Source organism: Rhea americana, unplaced genomic scaffold (assembly GCF_003343005.1).
Source record: "Rhea americana isolate MKP2758 unplaced genomic scaffold, rheAme1 scaffold_101, whole genome shotgun sequence".
NCBI lineage: Eukaryota > Metazoa > Chordata > Aves > Rheiformes > Rheidae > Rhea > Rhea americana.
This window is the reverse complement of record NW_028185051.1, coordinates 750932-771038: the sequence shown is the minus strand read 5'-3', so window position 1 is coordinate 771038 and position 20107 is coordinate 750932. Positions and strand designations below refer to the sequence as shown.

Sequence of the window (20107 nt, the reverse complement as noted above, 5' to 3'; positions counted from 1 at the left end):
CACAGTCTTAGTGGACTAAACACTCCAGTCAGATGCAGGTGTTCAAATCATCAGTAAGAGTCTTCCCTACACTCCACYCAGCTTGGCACTATGCTGCAAGGGTAAGCACGGTGAATCATCTGCAGCACATGAACAGGATTTGTGGAGAGGCGTGGTGGATCAGTGAGCCACTATCAAGGTAGGAGGACACTGTTTTCCCAGAGAGATCATCTTTTAAAAGAGAGCTTCTAAATGTAGGTCATGCAGAAAACACATTTTTGCTCCTCCTACAGTGGAGGGTATTGGTTCTGGCTTTTTGTTCATACTCCAAGTTTAACATTTGTTTTTATAACATTAAAAGTGTCCTCCTATTTCCAAATTGCCTAATGTATTCTTTTTTTTTTTTTTTTTTTCCTAAGACTGCATAGCTACCGCTGTGCACAGCTAGGCTGTCACAACATTCTGCATCAGCTGTGATGACAAAACAAGAGAGATGAAATGATCATGTGGTAAAATCTAAAAACAGTTTAAAACTGCAAGGACTCCATGGGATGAAAAGCATTGTTTAATTGAGGATACCTTACTTTCTTTACTGCTACAAGCCAAAATCCTCTGTCACGGGATTCAAGTTCACACTTCTCCTCCATTTGCGTACATAGCTTCACATCAGATAAATATGACCTTGTCACATTTCAGTCAAGTGTTGTTACTTTTTGTAGTTTTACAATGGTAGTTTGATCACAGAAGTACCTTGTAAGAGGTGAGGATGAAGAGGCTGGTGAGCAGTAAGAACGGCTGTCATCTCATCGTGGTCAGAAGGATGTATATATTCATAAATGCTATTACCAGTAAGCTCCACCTGTGAAGAGATACGTAACACATGAAGCACTGCAGCTAGCTTTTCCTTCTTCCTGTCCCCAAAGCTTTGCTCAGTGTCCTGCACCTACTGCATCTGTGTAACCATACACCATTTTAAATCACGTTTAGTGTATCAAAACTGTGTTCCAAATTAAACTGAACTAATTCCTTCTTTAGCAGTAACTCATAGGGGCTTTTGTGGACACAGAAGAGCTGCTAGAAGACAGAGCTAGCAAATGAAGTGATAAACCTGAGCAGCTGTAGAAATGTTAGATTGCCACAAAATACCATAAAATCTCTGTGAACAGAGTTAACATCTCTGAGAGAGACAGATACCCTAAATAATATTTTTACAAGCTCCCCAAAACAATCACCTTGCATTCAGCCTGCAGTTGAGCCATCTTGAGCCAAATGAGCCAAATCATTAGACTTACATATTTCTTTGGTGTCTTTTCAAAGGCCATCCACCATACTCAATCTGGAGTGGTACGTAGGGCTCAGAACAATAGCTACTGCAGTAGCTACTGCATTCAAAAGATAGACTTCCATATTTTCATAGGCACTGGATTGAGCCTTTGCAGCTTCACGTAAGCATGCACAGTAAAGAAAAAGACAAGATCTGTCTTAAATAACTATGTTTTCCCTTTTCTCATTTAAACTTTGCTCATGTAGGAACATACTTCTGCCTTTCACGCTGTTGTACCCACAATAACCGTTATACAAAAAAAAAAAGAAAAAAAAAAGAATGGAGTGCATCGTATGTCCTTTTTGCTAACTCCGTTTGCTACGGATAAAACTCACCAACAAAAGTCTCAGATAGATGGAGTAATTGATGTAAGGAGTGAACCAATACTTTGAGCCTGTGTTTTAAATTAGTGTCAGGCTACCCAATTGTTCACTGTGGCCTGATGTGCCTTGGGCCCCCAAGATCAGAGACAGCTGAGAGGTGAAGTAATTTAACCTATTCTTCTGGACCAATCCAACTGATTTGCTAAGATGTGTGAGTTGCCTTTTCTTTGGAATAAATGAAGTTGTCTACCCACAAAGCAATCTTTTTCCAAAAATGTTTCTCATAGTTCCATTTTCTGCATTATTCATGGAATGTCTCTTCCCAGGACCATGCAAACTAACGATTTCTAGCCATCTATTCCCCACTATTTCTTTCCAACATCCCCTTCCTGAGAGAACAAAAACGTCTGATATTCTAACCAGATATCTGCTGATTTATTAAGTAAAATTTCACAACATAAAGAGAAAAATAGGTAGAGAGAAAAAAAGAAAAAGAAGGAAAAATGAAAAAGAAAGCAGGAAAGGAAAGAAAGAAAGAGAAGGGAAAATGAAAGAAAAACAAAGAAAAAGAATAAAGAAAAAAGAAAGAGAAAGAACAAACGAATGAAAGAAAGAAAGACTTAAGTATGTTGATTCATCTATTTTCTCTAAGATTTCAATTTTCTCTAAGAGTTCTCCTTAAAAAGGACTGACTATTCCTTTTCAGGATTATTAACAGGTGGGAACCTGTTATRGTAACATTCTAAATTCAAGCTTTAGTGACAGGGGAGGGAGGAGAATACTCTCTCTGTGAGTCATGCTTCTTCTCAGTGTTTGTTTGTTTTTAATTACATGAAAAAAAGAAGTGTCCATAGCTGTCTCTGTAAATATCATAATCATCTATAGACTGGTAAAACTGTGTTTTTTTCTCAAAAACTGTTGCAATTCTTATAGTGATAGGTATTTCACTGCCTTATACATTTAGTAAACCAGGACAAGAAAAATAACCGTCATTTAGAGAAATACTCAGCTGGTGTCAATGTTTGAAATCTATGGAATATCGCATACGTCTCTGTTCTTACTGTTCTGATTTTGGCTAGAAGTCATACTGCTGAAGAGCATGTTTTGCCTCTGAAATTAAAGCAATTTGCATCAAAGAATACCGCTTACAAAATATTATTCATGGATAGCTATGTTCAAACCATCTCTCCCTTCAATATAAAGACTTTCTTACAAAAACAACACCAACTAGCCTGACTAGCAATATCAACTGTAGTAATCCAAAAGATCTTATCGCATGTCTGCTAGTACTGTTTATAATCATAACCACATTAATATGCATCTACTCTTACAAATGGTAATTCATGGTATCTCTTGCTTTTCCAAAACTACTTATTMCAAAAGGACTACTCGTAGATGTACATGTTTGTTCAGACGATTCACAGGACCAGACTCAAGGTCACAGTTTTATCGTAAAGGTGATTTGCATCCCAAGGCTTGTATCTAAAATTCAATACTAAAATGCTTTGCAAAAATAATGACGATTTTTTCTCAATATGTAATATTGAGAAACACAGAAACACTTTCTACTCTGATGCATGCATTTGCACCCCCAGCAAATTCAGCAGGGGGTGAATATACAACACTGAAACCAAAATTGATTGTAAAAATGCGAGTGGAAACAGAAAGCTCTCAGCAAGAAGACAGGGGCTAAAGAGTCAAATAACCAAAATATGTATACAAAAATTCAAAACTGACCATAGCCTCCTGCTAGGCATAGTATATGTTTGCTATTTTAAAGTCTATAGTGAAACACTGAACACTTAGAAAAATAAATTATACGGTTCAATTCATAAACGTTCTAAAATCTTACACCTCAGGCTTATTAAACCAACTTCCTTGATGCTGCTTTTTAATATCTGTAAATACCTGCTTACTACTAAATATCGCTGTTTCCTACTAAGAGCTTTTTTATGTTTAACTCAGCTGCACAATTTCTTCCTGCCAAGAAATGATTCATAATAAACACAGAGGACTAAGTAGACGGATTCTAGAGCAAATAATTACATATTTTGCCTTTCATATACTTATTTGATGAAAGTAAAATAAACTCTTGAAAAGTTCAGATGTTTGTGGTTAAATACTTCGTGATTTATCAAAATTCAAAGATAAGCTTGGCTCCCTCGTGGACCCAGAAAATGGCTGGAATAAGGTCCAGACATTCAAAGCTAAAAAGATATGTATCTTTCACCATTGTTTCCTATGAGAATTTTGTTCTTCATTCTGTCACTGGACTTTGAGTGGAAAAAAATATTTGGGGAACTTGAACCTATTTGTTATCCACAGAAAAATGAGGCAAGAAATTAGTTCTAACTGAGCAGGTACAAGCCAGTTCAAGGCTGGTCTGAGGCTGATTAAAATTACATGGAGGAGGGGGCCCTAACCTTTAATATTTATTAAGACAGTACAGAGGAAGAGGTGAAGAGATGATCAAAATCCAAACCCATAAATTGATAGACCCACAAATGAAAGCTTTTTCAGAAATATTGTTTTGATACTTCTGCCTGCACTGTCAAAAAAGAGTGAACTAGCAGTAAAAATAGGACTTACTTAAGAACATATCCTTATTATTTTTTTTAAACATTTGTTAACTAGCTTAATCATGTTGGCTGCTGAAATGTTATTCAGAAGCTCTATGTTCCTTCTGCTGATATTAAATTCAAGATCAACTAGAAGACAGACTACTGTAGTGGGTCTCCAAGAATATCTTGTAAATATTTTAAATGGACTTTTTATTTAGTTTAAATATATCTTTTTAAACAAATTGTACTTTAACTGGAAATTGATGTATAGACTAGCTAATTGTCAAAATTATTAATAAAAAGGCCTTTCTATGCGCATACTAAAAGATTTTCTACAATCATCATCACTCTGGTCTCAGCTTGTATTGGCTGGAGCTCTGTAAGAGCTCTTGTTGAAAATATAGTGTGGGATTATGACTGGGTGAGGGAGACTCATAGAATTTGCTTCTAGAGACCAGTCTCATTCTTGTTCATGTCAGTGGCAAAACTCCCAGTGATTTCCAGAGTAGTAGGAAAAAGACCTCATTTAGAGCCCTAGGAAGCTTACAGGAATATCCTAATATTAATATCCCAGTATGTAAGCATATCCTAGTATTAATCTTAGTATTATTTAAAACAAAGTTGTCCCTTGGAAAACAAAACATTAAGAAACTGTAGGAGCAGATTAGATGATAAAACAATATGAGCAAAGAGCGGGAAAAATTACCACTTTGTTTAGCTGTTTTATCGTATTCATAAATAGAAACCTGTGTGCTGTGAAACTGCTGAAGTACTTAGTGCTTTATATAGCTAAAACATGTCCTTACATTTCACATCTTTCTGTCCTCCCTGATCTACAGCTTTCTGAGAAGTTCAAGGGATTATCTCATTCCTTTACAAATCTTTGCTATGGTGAAGTATTTGTGATTTTGCTTATTAAACTTACTTCAACAAACAATATGACCAAATCCTACATTTTTTCTGAGCAAAACTCTTAAGAGTAAAAGCTTATAAAGATTTACCTGAGCAATGTACAGGGAATTCAGTCTATGCAAAAGGCCMTAACAGCATGTAAGTTAAGAACAGCTAAAGCCTATATGATGCTTTCATTCCCCACTCCTTTAATGTGGCATAGTCTATTTATTGTCCTACTGATCTCACAGTTCTTTAATTTCACTGGATGACTGGATAACACTGAGACCTACAAGAACTGAAGATTTGTTATTCCTTCAAAAGAAAAACAATTTCTGGACAAAATCTATAAGATCAATTACTGCTTATCAGATTGCAAGCAATATGRGAGTATGAAACTACTTCAGCAAGGACAGGTGGAAACACTGACTGCTTTGGAATAATCATACTGCTTAAATGAATCTATTTAAGCAGCTATGATCATGGTAGATTTTTTCAAAAAGTTAGAAGAAGGAAAACTTTTAATGAGGCTGTTGATTCAGCATAGACAACATGGCTATAGTCTAAGAAAGTTTATTCTAAAGTAAGATCATTTTTAAAGTTGCTTAAACATGCATTAAATGTTATGAAACAACTAATATTATACTGTAGCAGACTCAACTGAAGAACTTGCTTAAACTAAGAATCTTCCCTGGACACATTTTTTTAAGTTGGCACAAAAAAAGGTATCCACACAGAACACTGATGCTCAAAATTACTTTTTCAAAAACAGATTAAAAAACAGGGAATATAAGCTGCCTTTGCACTCAGAAAGGGGTTTATAAGATGATACACTTTTTTTCCCTAGCTATTTAGAGTTCTGCTTTTCTTCTAACTACTAATTCTAACACTACTATTATAAAAACACATCCAATAAGCTTTACAACTTTCTATTCAAAAAACTAGATACTAGCTAAGTTGAAGTGCACTTATTTAAGTGCAGTCTCCACAAGTCAGCCTCTTCTGTTTATGGGAATAGTCACAGCACACATTGCACAGACTTCTTCAGTATTGCCTGAAACAGAGCATCTTGCCCTCTCTCACCTTCATCTTCTCCTTCTTCTTCTCTTGGCTATTTATTCTTAATTCATCTTTATTTAATTCTGAGAAGTACCTGAGTTGCAACTGGTTCTGAAGAAACTGTTCTGTTCCTTGCAAGTATTGTCCAGGGCCCAGTGAAATTAATTAGGAGTTTTTCTGTTGGACTTCAGCAAGTTTTAGGTCGGGTGTTACAGATGAATTTGTGTAATATATTTCCAAACAAAGGTGTAGAAACTTATACTCTGCAATAAATTCAYGTCTTTTTGCCCTTGTGCCTATCCTAAGAAGGCAAAAAATTAGAAATGTCCTTCCAAGAAAAAAAACAATAAAACCCCCTTATACTTCTTGTGCAGAACAGTAGTAAACTGAGTTTTATGAGTTCTATCACAACCATATAAAATGCTTTACTGAAAAGACCACTGAGCTGGAAAAACTCAGGAAAAATTACCCTGAATTCCATGTGAACACTCATAAATCTGCCCCCCTTTTCTTTTTTTCCAAAAACACATTTACCATAAAACTCATGTTCCACATCAGATTTCCTCTCTCTTTCATAGCAAGTCTCAATATCTTACACCATCTAAAACATATAGACTTGAATTCTAAACTTTATTTCAAATGTATAGCATTACACACAGGCAATGGGTTTGAATTTCAAGCTCAGAATGTATCTGCAATTTGCAATATCAAATTATTTATTACCCTTCTTAAAGGTAATGAGGAGTAAAATACAATGAACAAGAAAAGATGTAAAGATGGTCATGATGTGGCTGAAGTAAAAGAAACCTGAATATTTAAGTAAGGCCATTYGTCAGAGAACGAAGTCAAAGCTTCAAATATCCCTAAATGCCAATGACTTTGTATATATGGCAAGATACTCACATAACTTCCAAATCTACTATCAGTATTTAACAGATGGATAAAATTTATCACTCATACCTGGGATAAACCAAGATGTACAGACGCTGTTTCTGAGATGTACATTATTTTGCCATCTGATGCTACCACAAAAACAAAGCCATCCAAAGTCTGTAAAAGAAAAATATGTAAGATAGAAGAAAACATTGTTTAAACCTTTTATACTGATTTTAAGACTTTTGGAAGAAGGCTGTTATTCCACTTCAAGAGCAGCAAATACAGTATTTTAAAAAGGAAATTTTATCTGACACTGTTCCTACAAACACTATGACACACACACACATTGTGAAATCCAATTCATTTCCCTTACAGATGCTAGCTTTACTGCTTCACTTTAAGTTAACATTCTCCTGTTGATTCTGGTTATTTTAGTGCTTAGCACAAATCCTGAGCTATGTGGTACTTTTAGCGGAAAATCTAGTACGACGCAAGCCGTTTTTTACGGTGTAATTGGCAGACACAGYTTACCACTATTTGCAATATATTTAACGATACTGTAAGCAATGTTTTAAATTTCTTTGACTGTATTTTTATTGATGCATTTGTGAGCAGAGGACTGTCGCTATGTAACTATGTGAACTTATAGAGGATAAAGGAAAGTAAAATAAACCAGCAGGAGAAAATTTATCACACTTGAAGAGAGAGATTTAGACTCATAAAGCTATATTCCTGTAGTTTGTGACTCTAAACTAATGGTAGTATGTAACACAGACTCAACAGCTAGTCTTGCAAATTCTTATTCTTGATAATATTGACCTGAATATTAGTTGTGTGAGTAAAAACAGAAGTTTTATTTTTATCGTGAATCTTTCATAGAAGAAAAACAAACATGTTGTTTGGTTCAAATGGTTCAAATCGGCCAAAACTGGCTACAATTTGTACACACAAACTGCCAATTTGGGGTACCTTCTTTCTTCAATGCTCCAAGTTTAGGCATTCTTGTAACACCACCTGATTTTCTGATTCAAAAATTTAAGTATCCAATATCTCTAATCACTTTGGGAACCCTTGATCAGTACATATACATATAACAATCACCAGAAAAAAATATTTGGAATGAAAAAGCAATTTTTAAAGTACATAGAAAAAACAAATGTCTACTTTAATTCATATTTTAAGTTACTGAACTAGGAGAGATGCAATAAAATTCTGTGTGCTTCATGCTCTTACAGTGCTGCCCCAGTAAAAAAATAAAAATATTTCAAATTATTCTCTGGCCTACTAATGATTCTGCTGCATGTAATTGAATCCAGATTACTTTTTGCCTTTACTTTTTTTTTGAGCATAAATTAACTTTTGTAGCAGTATTAAAATGGGAAATAAATTATTGCATCCTTAAGTGTAAGTCTGCTTCAAAACATCTTGCAATCTTGCAATTGCCCTTCCCAGTATCATAATTAAATTGGGTTAATTCTTCCATTACTGTCTAGCTTAGAGGTCTCTAACTAATCTCTATTAAAAAAAAAAAAGAAGCTGAAATTCTGTATGTAAAGTTTCAGTTTAAGAAGCCTTAAAAAGGTTTACATTAAATGTAGTGTTTTATTAAAATGTTAAGCATTCCTAGTYCCAGAAATAACTGAACTGTAAAGTATTATAGGTGACTAGCATATAGTATTACTTAAGTTTGCAGCTTCAGTTACTAACAGCTAACAGGAAGAAGTAAGTGTAACAATGATTTTTATGATACATAGTTATATCAAGGTAGACCAATAATTTCTGAAACAGCTGATCTGACACCGACTACTTAAAACAAAATTCAAAGTGTGTACTTCATTGGTTGAAATCCGTCCACGAGAGAGCTTTTTAATTTTATTAATATCCATTTATTTTATTCAATCTATAGGGCAAACTTCAAATCCTTCCACCAGAAGTGTGCTCTTTTTATTAAAGGAGGACGGATGATACTTTGCAGGGGTGCTGTATCAAACAAGCATGCCACTTCTAATCTCAAGTGGTTTTACACAGCTTCCCCAGCTCTGCCGCTGGTGTCATTCTTCCTTTGCAGCTATTGACCTCCCTTGCAGCATGTAGCTGGCTAGAGCCTGAGGAGACTGGCAACTACCTGAGGAGCTACACACTGCTCTCCCGCCGATACCAGTGCGCCAGGAAGCGGGAAAATTGTACGTTTGATTATTCACTAAATACAGCCCCTGAAGCACTCCCAGCTCTGGTCGTCACGGGGCTGTCACTCACGCCTCCGCGGCGCATCGTTTTCAAAGCAAACGCAAAGGCCCGGCCAAGGGCTGCCGCCGGGGCCAACGGCCGGGGCGCGAGGCGAGGGGCGCGCGGCACGGGCAACGGCCGGGCGCGAGGCCAACGGCCGGGGCGCGAGGCGAGGTGGGGGGGGAGGGCGCGCGCGAGGGCGCGGCCAACGGCCGGGGCGCACCCCGAACAACGCTACCGCCTGGTGGAGGCAAACGTCGGGGGCGGGGGGAGGTGAGGAAGCAGTCACAAACCCCGAACAGAGTTTCTGTTGAGTTTTTATCCCCACTCGAGTGAACAATTAAAAGCGCCTCAGTTCTATGACCAGAAATTAACCTTTTACAATAAAAGCGACCGTTAAATGATTACGGTTTACTAGGTCTTTAAAATCGGGGGAGAAAAATCCTTGCTGTATTAAGTTCACATATAAACTACAGAGCTAAATGCATTTTTTTTTTGCTCTGGCTGGAACACACGCCCCAACTACGACTTCCTAAATTCTCCTACGAGCTACACAGGGAGAATTCAGAAGAATTTCAGAGCAGATCAACGGGATTCCCAGCAACTGCATTTTCAGGTGCTAGCGTAAATAGACCTAATCCGGCTGTTCACCTCCTGCCTCAGGAGCCGGGTGCTCCTCTAAAGGTTCCCCCGTACTGAACTACGGATGGGGAACTGCGACCTCCCACGTCCTGAAACACGCCGGACTGTAGCAGCCCTGGACTGTAAGCCCAGTCCGTCCCGCCGCAATCCACCGGGGCGCTGCCTGCAAGACCAAATGGCCATCCCGAGCCGCTCTGCTGCCTTTAGTTACCACCTTTTTGGCTGGGCGATACTCTGCGTGCACGTTAAGACCAGATTAGCACCACAGCGAGCTGTTCTTTCGGCTAACGTCAAAAAAGACGCGGGCGGGGGGGAGGAAAAGAAAAGCTGAAGCGATTGGTGTCTCGACTTTTCCTTCTCCCGGGCGGTTTGAGGCTCCGGGTTGAAAGGAAGAGGGTCCTTTAAGCAACCCGCGGGAGGGAGAGAGGAGGAGAGGTGGGTAGGTGAATCACACCGAAACAAAACATTTCCGCTGAGCAGCGCGTAGGGGAGAAGGAAGGCGTCCACTACCTGAAGCAAATGGGATCCGAGCTCCTTGGCCACGTTATCCAGGGGCCCTATCCTGCTCGGCTGTCCCCAGGCGTCGCCCAGACCTGCAAGGGAACCAAGGCGCTCGTTAGACCGGGAAGCGGGGCACGGAAGGAGCCCGACCCGCCCTCCGTCCCCCGCGGCAGGCGCCTGCCCCGACCGCTGCCCCTCGCCCACCGCAGGCCGTTCTCTCGGCACCAGCTTGCCGGCACCGAGCCCGCAACACCCCCCCCCCTTCCCCTCACTTCGGGCGTCCTTTGAGCCCCGCATGGCCAAAGGATTTTTGTTGGGGTAGGGGTTGTAGGGGGTTTCGGGAGCGGGAATCTGGCCTCGGATTTTATTTTCTCTTTCCTTTTTTTTTTTTTTTTTTAATTCCTCCACGCAAGGAGCACGTCCATCAGCTTCCCCCAGCGGGGATGCGCCTCTGCGCGCCGCTGGCTCCCGGCGGCGCGTTACGTGCGCGCACACGCGTGCAATGGGTGCGCAGCGCAGCGCCCGTGAGCCCGGGCCGCCTATTCCTGCTGCTGCTCATAGGGAAAAATCCTATTTGCAGTCGCGAAATCAAGCGCCGCGTTTTGATTCCTGCGTCCTCGCACCGTGCGGGCAAAGGCCGCTGCAGGGCGAGCGCAGCCCGACCCCGTTGCGGAAGGGAAAAGACGCTGGCACCCAAGCGGGCAGCGCTGTGCTAAGCTCCCGCGGAGCGCAACGCGCCGCTCCGCAGCCCCCTTGTAAAACGCTGGGCCCGAAGCGCTCCCGGATGACTGAGTTCCTGCAGGCGGCCCCGGTCGGGAAACGACGGGAGAAGAGCGCTTTCCCGCCAGCGCCGCTTGCCGCTGCGCACCCACCCGCGTTAGCTCCGTGTGGCCAGCAAGGCGGCAAACGAGGGCAGGTGCTCCGCAAACCGGCTGCAGCGCTGCACCCTGCGCTGGCACGCTTTTTTCTTTCTTTCTTCTTCTTTTTTTTTTTTTTGAGTTTTTTTTTTGGGGGGGGGRTTTTTTTTCTGGTGCGTACGGTAAGGACACTTTCGCTTCGCTAAAGGAAGTATTTGGTCACGCAGTGGGAAATGTGCTCCGAATAGCCAAACGAACGAAAAGGCGCGCCTTCTTACCGMCGTCTCCCCCTTCGCAGTTTGGGGAAGGCTCCTAAACTCCCAGGGATCCGTCAAAGTGGTCTTTCTGATGACATGCCCTTCCCCGGGGGTGGAAAGTTGAACGGACCGCAGAGCCACCCTGGGATCCCTTTCTCCAGGCGGTGGCAAATGCAGACGATATCATTAGTCCCGGCGCTGCGCTATTTGCCCTTATTTCGGTTTCCTAATTGAAAGTGTCGAAACATGGGCTTGTAACCCTATAAAGGGGTTTACTCATAACAATAGATAAACTTAAAAAAATCCTTTGATGTGTCCTGAAACGAGCCCTAATTTTCTGAAGGACACAGTAGATTTATTTTGCAAGCTACTCAAAAAGAAGCTTCAAAAACGAGCAGCGGCTGCCCTGCACCCGTGTGCGGCAGTCTGCTCTGCCCTGCCCTGCCCGTTACAGCTCCCCAGGTACAGCTTCACAGCGTCGCCAAACATTTTTTTAAGACTTTTCCAACGCAGACTAAGAAATGAACACTTAAGAGCCCCTTCCGCGGCTTTCTGCCCTTCGAAATTGAAAACTGGATTTGCAGTCGCAAGCGCCTATCAAACGTAAACGCGCTGGGTGGATCAGGCTGACATTCGTCTAAGCTTGTTTTAAAGCCGACGATTTTATCGTTTAATCCACCAGCAGATCATTTGAAAGGTGGAAACGAAACGAATAAAACCTTGCGTTCAGAGAAAGGGCTACCCAGACATTGCCAAACGCACGCCGTACGTCCTGTAAACCCACAAATGCGATAGACTCAAAAAGTAACTCATGCCCGACCAGTAAATAATGCACATTTTTCACTCGCTGGGCTGGAGCGAGGCCAAAAAGAGCTGCTCATACAAAGTGAGCGTTTTGTACGTCGGCTAAGCGCGGTGGGAGTTTGCGGGGGTGGCTGCAACCTGGAAGGTGCCGCTGACGGAGACGGGCAGCAGGTCTCGGCACGGCCGTGACAGCCGCGGGCTGCCGGGCGACTCCTGCCGATGGAAACGTCTCCGACGGCCCCTCACAGCACGGATTACCTGGCACGTTGTTTTGCAGGGAAATCCCGAAATACGTGATAACTTTTGCCACGGAAAGCCGTACGGTTCCTCGTATAAATGCGCCCTCCCTCCCCTCCATCCCGCCGGCAAGCCCGGGCGCAATCCCCCCCCCCACCCACACACACACCGTCTTTTGACATCTCAAGCTGCTTTTTCAGAGTTATTTCTGCATTCACTTTGTAGCAGTTCCCAGTTTCCAGGCACAGGGGTGAATTAAACTGTAATAAGATCTGGAAATATTCGGGAACAATTCCCACCTCTGCTCTCCAAATATATAAACTCGTACATAAACACTTTCGAAAGTCCGGTAGCTTTTCTGTTTGGGATTCTGCTAAAAGAATTACTTAGCGGTGTATTATGTAAGGATCAGATTGCCCTGTAACCTGGAGTATTTCCTTTGTGTCTCCTGTATTGTTTCCTGCACCACCACCACCACCCCGCCGCCGCCCGCGCCCGCCCCCTCCCCGGAGCGCCCGGTGCCCCCGCGTTATTCAATAGCAGCCATCCTTCACGAGGAACCGGGCTCAACTACAAACGCCGGGATTTTCCTGCGGAAATTGCCCTCGACGGCGCGGCCGAGGCCGGGGCGACCCCGCCGCCGCCGCCGGGACCGGCGGGCCGGGCCGCACGGCAGCGCCTAGCGCCGCTCCTCTCGTAGCAGCACCTTCGCGGCAATAACCGCGTGGCTTCGTGGAGCCGCCGGCGTGGGGGCGCCGGCTTTGCTTGCTTGCTTTTTCGAAAGCAATTAATAAACTTCTTAGCTGAAATAGATGCAGTCTGCCTGGATGTTCTTAAAATAGGCGTTCAGCGCCTGCTTTTAAATAGCGACAGAAAACTGTATGCTTCTTCCCATTTCTGTTGTCTGCGTCTTAGAATAAGGGACAGGTCTCAGATCTCCCACGGAATCGTTTTATTCTGGTTATTTGGTGTAGGCAGCATTACCTTTGGGGTCATTTATTAATGAGTGCATTCCCGTCCGGTTTAATCATCTAGAAATCTACAGTTTTAAAGTCAGTTTTGGTAACTGCGGCGGATTGGGGATAGGTTCACAATTTAACCAGCTTGCCATAACCTGGTGGAAAGAGGGGTGCTTTCTAAACGCGTTTTATTCTTGCGTCCCTTTCATTTGTTCATTTTTTAGAAATAAACAAATAAAAAGACAGTCAAGAAAGAAGACGAAGAAGTCCCACAGTATATTTTTGTTCTATAGTAATAAATGTCTTGGCAAAAAATTAAAACACAACAGAAGACGACCTTACAGTGAGGGATAGCGGGGAAGGCTGTAGGTTGCTGTCTCCTGGACTCTAACTCATGAATCTGAAGGTCAGAGCAAAACCACACTGCAAAATGTATGATATCGGAGCACGAAATTATGCCTTCTAGGGTTTGCACTTTGGAGAGGGGAAAAGAGAGGATCTACAAAATAAATCTCCTTTCATTCTCACTTCCCTGAGCCTGGTCGGGCGCCTCCGCGGGAGGGAGATCCCAGAGCTCTTGTCCAAAATGTGCATCTTTGGGAGACCYCTGGCCAGGGGGAGCAGAAGGAGACCTGTCTCAACCCATTTACAAGCCTCGACGAAGCRCTGGGACCATCCTGGCCCAGACACCTTGCTGAGGGTCTCAAACTTCGCCGAAACTACGTGTCAGAGCGCTCTGGAAATAAGGGGGGGGGGAAGGAGCCATCCAGCGGGTTTTTTTAAAGCGCAGCCCTCTCTCTCTCTCCCCTCCTCCAGTCTAGACAGAGCTGGAAGCCAATTTTATAGCTGGACAACGTTGCCGCAACCTCGGGGCAACTTCGGRACCGTGCCCAGCACCCCTGGCCCTCCATCCTCCCGACAGTAAACGCGGAGCTCGGGGCCGAAGGAGCCGGTTGCCGCAGACCGTCATCCGCGCCTCCCCGCCCTCCCCTCCAAGCTTTATTTTTAAATGTATTTCCATCCGTAATTAAGACGATGAAAGACCAGGAAATCCGCCCCGTGCATGTAAACGTACCTCAGAGTAAGCGGAGTGCGCAGAAGCGCGCACGCCCGCTCKGTTGAGGGAAGAGCGACCCATAAAGCAAACCCGAGCTGTGGGTATAAACCTGCTCCCAGGCTCGGTTTGTTCCTTGGAAAAGCGGGGACATATTCAGGAAAAAAAACCCGCCACTTTTCTTTCTTCCTAAATCCAGGCTATTCAGAGGCAGTTTCCCCGCGGAGGCCGCAGAGGAGGGGGGGGGACCCCGAAATTACAGCGCGCCTTTTCTCATCGCGCAAGCTTTTCTTGGGGTTAAGGTTATTTATTTATTTTTTTATTTACTTACCGCCACTTTTTTTTTTTTTTTTAACAATTCGCACCCTTTTAATAAAGCTCCTTAGAAACCGCGACGGAGAGCAGACCTTCCCCTCCGGAATTTGCTAATTCCTTCTCCCCGCCCCCCCCCAATCCGTGTCCGAGGGGCCCAGAACACATCCCAAGGGCTTTATTCACCCACCGACAGCGCCACACTTCTCTTCGCCCRTCAGTTTGGCGGCAGCACGAAAAGGGGCGCGCTGCCCACCCCCAAGGGTGCTCGGCGAAAGCAGCCCCCAAAGTGTGCCCCRTTTGGGGGGAAGGGGGAGGGAGAAGCTTTCCGCCGGGCCCGGGGTACAGGTGCGAGGTTGGGGGTCTGGATGTTTCTCCCCAAGCTCCGAGAGGGTGGCGGGATCCCGGCCGCCCCCCGGGGTGGGTTGGGGGGCGCGGGGTGGTTACCTTCGGGRAAGACGGCTCTCATTTTCAGGTAGCTGGTGGTGAGGCGGATGATGGACGCCTTGTCCAGCTGGGAAGTGATGGCCGAGGGCAGGGGCAGGAGTTTGGCCAGTTCGTAGAATTCTCCATTTTCTTTTTCCCGTCTAGTTTTTGCAGCGTTCTTGGATTTTTCCTTCATCGCGACTACTGCAAGGCGAAGATGACACTGGCATATTAGACCCGATTCCTCCGAATTGCAGGGGGCATGGATTTCGGCTGCAGAGTTAGTATTTTCGAAAAAGGAGGGGAAGAGAGGAAAAAATGAAAAAGGGAGGGAAAAAAAGGCAAACCAACCACACAAAAAATAAACAACACCGACAGAAATGGTGCGAGGAGGGGGAAGGCGATCTCTGAGCCACAACCACAACAGGCAAGCTGATCGGGAGAAGGCAGTTGTGCTCTGACCCTTGCAATAGCTATCGCTTCGAAACCGAGACTGAAAGACCTACACAAACCGCGGTCTGCAGCTGGAATCGGATCTTCTCCTCGACAGGGAGCAAATCACTGGCTTCCCTTCACAGAGGGATTTCTTCTATTCAATCCTTCCCCGTCCAAAAATAATAACAGTAAAAAAAAATAATAAAAATAGAGTGTCCACGCAAGAAATCATAGGACTAAGCAGGCTGAAGCATTTTTGGTCTTTTTTTTTTTTTTTTTTTTTTTTTTGTCTCTTAGAAAGGAAAGACCGCGTTACTCGTTTAACGAAGTGCAAAACGATGTGGTCCCCAGAGCCGGAGATGCAGCGAAGACGACAAGCCGGAAAGGCAGGCCAGCGCTAAACGAAAGTCAAAGCCGCCGAAGAGGGAGCCGATGGCCGGAGCGCTCCGAAATCGCCAACTCCGGCTTCACATTTCCTTCGCGGGCAGCTGCGGGCAGGCGGCGGCTGGGTCTGGCAGCGGAGAGCCGCTTCCCCCGCCGCCGCGGCGCTGCTCCGGCCGCTGCGCCCCGCTCCAAATGTGGCTCTCATGCGGAGTCAAATGAAAGGATCCCTTTCCCGCGGGACCAGTGCCACTTCAGCGTTGTCTCTTTCCAAACAAGTCCAAGCGCTGGCAAAGGCTTGGCCCGATTGTGTCGGGTTTGTTTATTTATTTATTAAAAAAAAACGCTTAAAGATTTTTTTTTGGCAAGGTCAGGAGTTGGCTTTTGTTCGTCACGTAGCTGAAGAGCCGGTGCAAAAGCGGTGGCTCTTTCACATGCACGTGCCTTTCAAAGGAAAAAAAAAGGGGGGGGGGGGTTTGCTATGTTCACCTCCCGCAAGGAGCAGCGATCCTCACCATACTGCAAGGATCGGAGATAAAATTTCCCTCCGCTCGGAAATCCTAGCCGCCACGCTCCTCGTCTGAAAACACTGATATCTCCGCTCCCCCCCCCCTTTTTTTTTTATTTCCCCCCCTTTTGGTCTTTCCTTTTTTCTCCCCCCTTTCCTTTCTTCCCGGGGGCAGAGGGAGCTCTGAAGCGGACGCCTCGGTTAATTCCTGAGGCAAGGCTGCAGAAAGGCAGGAGAGCCTCGGGAGGGGAGGGGATAAGGTACCCGTGACGTGTCCTCCCGCGCAGCGCCCTCCGAGCGACCCACACACGCAGCAGCCGGAGAAAGAGCCGCGATCAGCGCTCGCGGGGGGCCGCGGCCGGCGCCGGGCGGCGGGGTGGGGGGGCGTTTGCTGGGGCGGCCCGAGTCCCCGAGCGAGCCTCGACCTCCCTCCGCGGGCGCGGAATGGGGGGGGCACTCGTGTCCCCCGGCGCGCGTGGGGCCGGGGCACGCGCCACCCCCCCCCATTGCACCATGTCCTCTGTACCGCGGCTAACCCGCCCGGGCGCTTCCCCCTCCGTGATTCCTGCGGTAGGCGAGAGGGAGAAAATGTACATGCGTACACACACACGCACACACATACGTGTGTGTGTGTGTATATATATATATATATATAGTACGCACGCAAAGGCGTGTATATAGCATATATACACCCATATATTACACGTACACCCTATATATTTTACATGTACATTATACGTGAGTGTCTCTATTTTTATTTGTATATACGTATTTACGTATATATACATATATACACGTATATATATACACACACACATTTACACGTAAYCCTTATACACATACTTAAACACACATTCACATACATATACACATACATATACGTACATATACATACGCGTGCACACACACACGCATATATACACAGACATACGCACATACACGCACACACATATACACATACACACGTAYAGCGCGGGGCCGAGCTCCGGGGAAGACGAGCAGGCGCTGCCTTGCCCAGCTGCCTCTCCGCCCCGCCGTCGGRGCCGTGCGGGGAACTCGCCGCTCCGGCTCCCGGCCCCTCGCCGTGATCGCACCTACCTGGCGGGGCCGCTGATGCCGACGGCTTGACCCAGGCGCAGCCACAGCGGCTCGCCGGGCACTGCCCCTCTCCCCGGGGCCGCCCGCGGCCTGTCCCGCGTGGGGCCGCCCCGGGACTTGGGTGGGGGTGTGTGTGCGCTTTATAAAAAAAWTTTTTGAGTGTTTTTTTCGCGCATGGGGGGCGGCGAAGAGGGAGGACGAGGCGCCGTTTGCATTTGCAAAAGCAAAGCTTGAAAGCGGGTGGCTGCGGCGCTCCCGCGCGTGGGGCCCCCACCGCCGGCCCCGCCGGGCCTGGCGGCCGCCGCGCAGCCTCCTCGCGCGCGGAAAGGACCCCCCGAAAAGCCGCAGATTTGGGGCCAGATCCGTGGCGCCGGTGCGGCCCGGCTTCCCTCTCCCCGGCCGGGGGTTCAGCACTGCGGGCCGTGGTTAACTAGCGCGCCGGGGGCGAGCGGTTTTTACAAGGGATTTTCCCCGGTGTCAGGGAAAAGGGCTTTCTAGCCCTGTGATCCGGGGAGGGATTAGGCTGCAGTTGGCTTTGAGGTCAAAGAAACCTGAGCAAAACGGTGGCACGGGGAGTCCTGGGCAATGGGACCCACTTTACCCCGTCTGCACTGCCCTTTTTTACCCGTGTCGAGGGGGCCACCCCGTGTCTCTCTCGCAGGGACACTTGACGCAAGCTTGGGGACGGCATTTGCAGTCGGTGATAAATTAAGTATTATTAAACCTGCTGCTGTATTTTTCTTCTTATGGACGCGTGCCGCGGCCAGGACTTTCGAGAGCGAGCAAGACACAACAAATTAATCCATCAAAGCAACTGCCGGAAAGAAATTTCAGCATTTCGGGGAAATTCTCCAAATAAAAAAACAACCTCCGCCCGCCGCGAAACTGGACTCAAAGGTAAAAAACTTCCCCGGGAAAAAGATCAGATACACGGGGAAAAGTAGCAGCGTTTCAAGGCACGTTTCCTGCTGGGTCCGGTGCAGCATGCTTCGCGATCGCTGACCCCGAGGAGGAAACTTTATGGGACACTTCTGAATCTCGCAAATAACGTGTAGGAAAAACCGACTGCGTCTCAAAGGAAGGCGACAGGGGAACGCATTACGTTTCTAACAAATTATAGCAGTTTGGAGAAAGGGCAGGTTTGTGAATCTTCGAAACAAAATCCCGAAAGAAAGAAAGAAAGAAAGARAGARAGAGAGAAAGAAAAAGAAGAAAAACTTCACTGCTGCAACGGTGGCCCAAAGCATCGAGGTGAATTCGCAATATTCAACCCAGTCAGCGCCGGCAAACCCCGAGGTGGCTACAGGGTCCTTCGGGGAAGGGTTTCCCTCGGTCCATTTTAATAGGAAACTCAGCGCAAGGGACGAAACTAAATGAGGATATTAAATAAACCCATTTATGGTGTAAAAATTCCAATCACATTTTCCAAACGCGCGTTATTATTTAACAGCAAACAGGCAGGGCAGAAAAAGCCCGGCTATTTAACATCTTTTTCTTTCTTTCTTTCTTTCTCCTCCCCCCCCCCCCCGGTTCGAGGGGAAAACTCTCGGCCGTTTGGAAGGTAAAGGGACGGCATTTTTTTTCTTGCTTTTTTCTATTTTTTCTTTTTTTTTCCTGAGTGAAATGTATTACAGAGGAATCTTCTATTTTTAACTTCAAAAATCATTAAAAAACAGATTTAAAATTAAAAAAGAGCAAAGGGAGCGTRGGGGGAAATTTTGAGCCGCTCCTTCGCTCTGAGTCGTTCACGGCCGCGCCGCGCCGAGCGGGCCGGGACGTGCGCGCCCCGCGGAGCGGCGATCTCCCCCGTCGGCGCTCGGGACACGCTTGAGGGGCTTATCTTGCGCCGCGGCGCGGAGAGGAGGYGTCGGGGAAAGTACCCACGAAGGGACGGGCAGCCCCGGGGAGCCCGGCAGGCAGTGGCCAGCGCTTGCAGCCTCCCCCCACCCCAATTTCAGAGGGACCCGACAAAGCACCTTGCTTCTTGGCACAGATATTTTTGCAGGGCCCTGGTTTTCGCATTTCACATTCAGGCAGTTTTCACATATTTCTGCATCTCAGGGAAGCAGTCACATACATTCGTATAACGCAGGCAGTGCTTAACGCACCTAAGCTGGGAGAAACAGCCCTCTGGAGCCAGGCGCGGGGCAAGCTCTTCACTTTTGCCTGATGTGTTTAGCTGACATATTACCAGTGAGAAATATCACCAAATTCCTGAGGAAAGAAGGTATCATCAGGTATTTTAACATTCACAGCATTTAATGTCAGCCTTAGCATGAGCTCAAGAACTAGAACGGCTTATCCCCGGAGAAATCCTTCTTATTTTTGCCCATAACTGCTCTTCCCAAGTGTGTGTGTATACATGCACACACACAGAGACTCATATACAAATCCTAT

General features: G+C 45.7%; 1 protein-coding gene across 1 annotated transcript in view; it reads right to left on the bottom strand.

The window, feature by feature from the left end:
• Nucleotides 1-15585, bottom strand: part of SIM2 (SIM bHLH transcription factor 2) — a 52897-nt gene extending 37312 nt beyond the window's left edge. Inside the window, exons 1-4 of the mRNA XM_085304736.1 lie at nt 15310-15585; nt 10392-10474; nt 7098-7187; nt 730-838 (exon numbers count right to left, since the gene is read on the bottom strand). Coding sequence (XP_085160862.1) covers nt 730-838; nt 7098-7187; nt 10392-10474; nt 15310-15484 — 457 coding nt within the window. The 5' untranslated portion in view covers nt 15485-15585. The remainder of the gene's footprint in view (nt 1-729; nt 839-7097; nt 7188-10391; nt 10475-15309) is intronic.
• Nucleotides 15586-20107: the final 4522 nt, after the last annotated feature.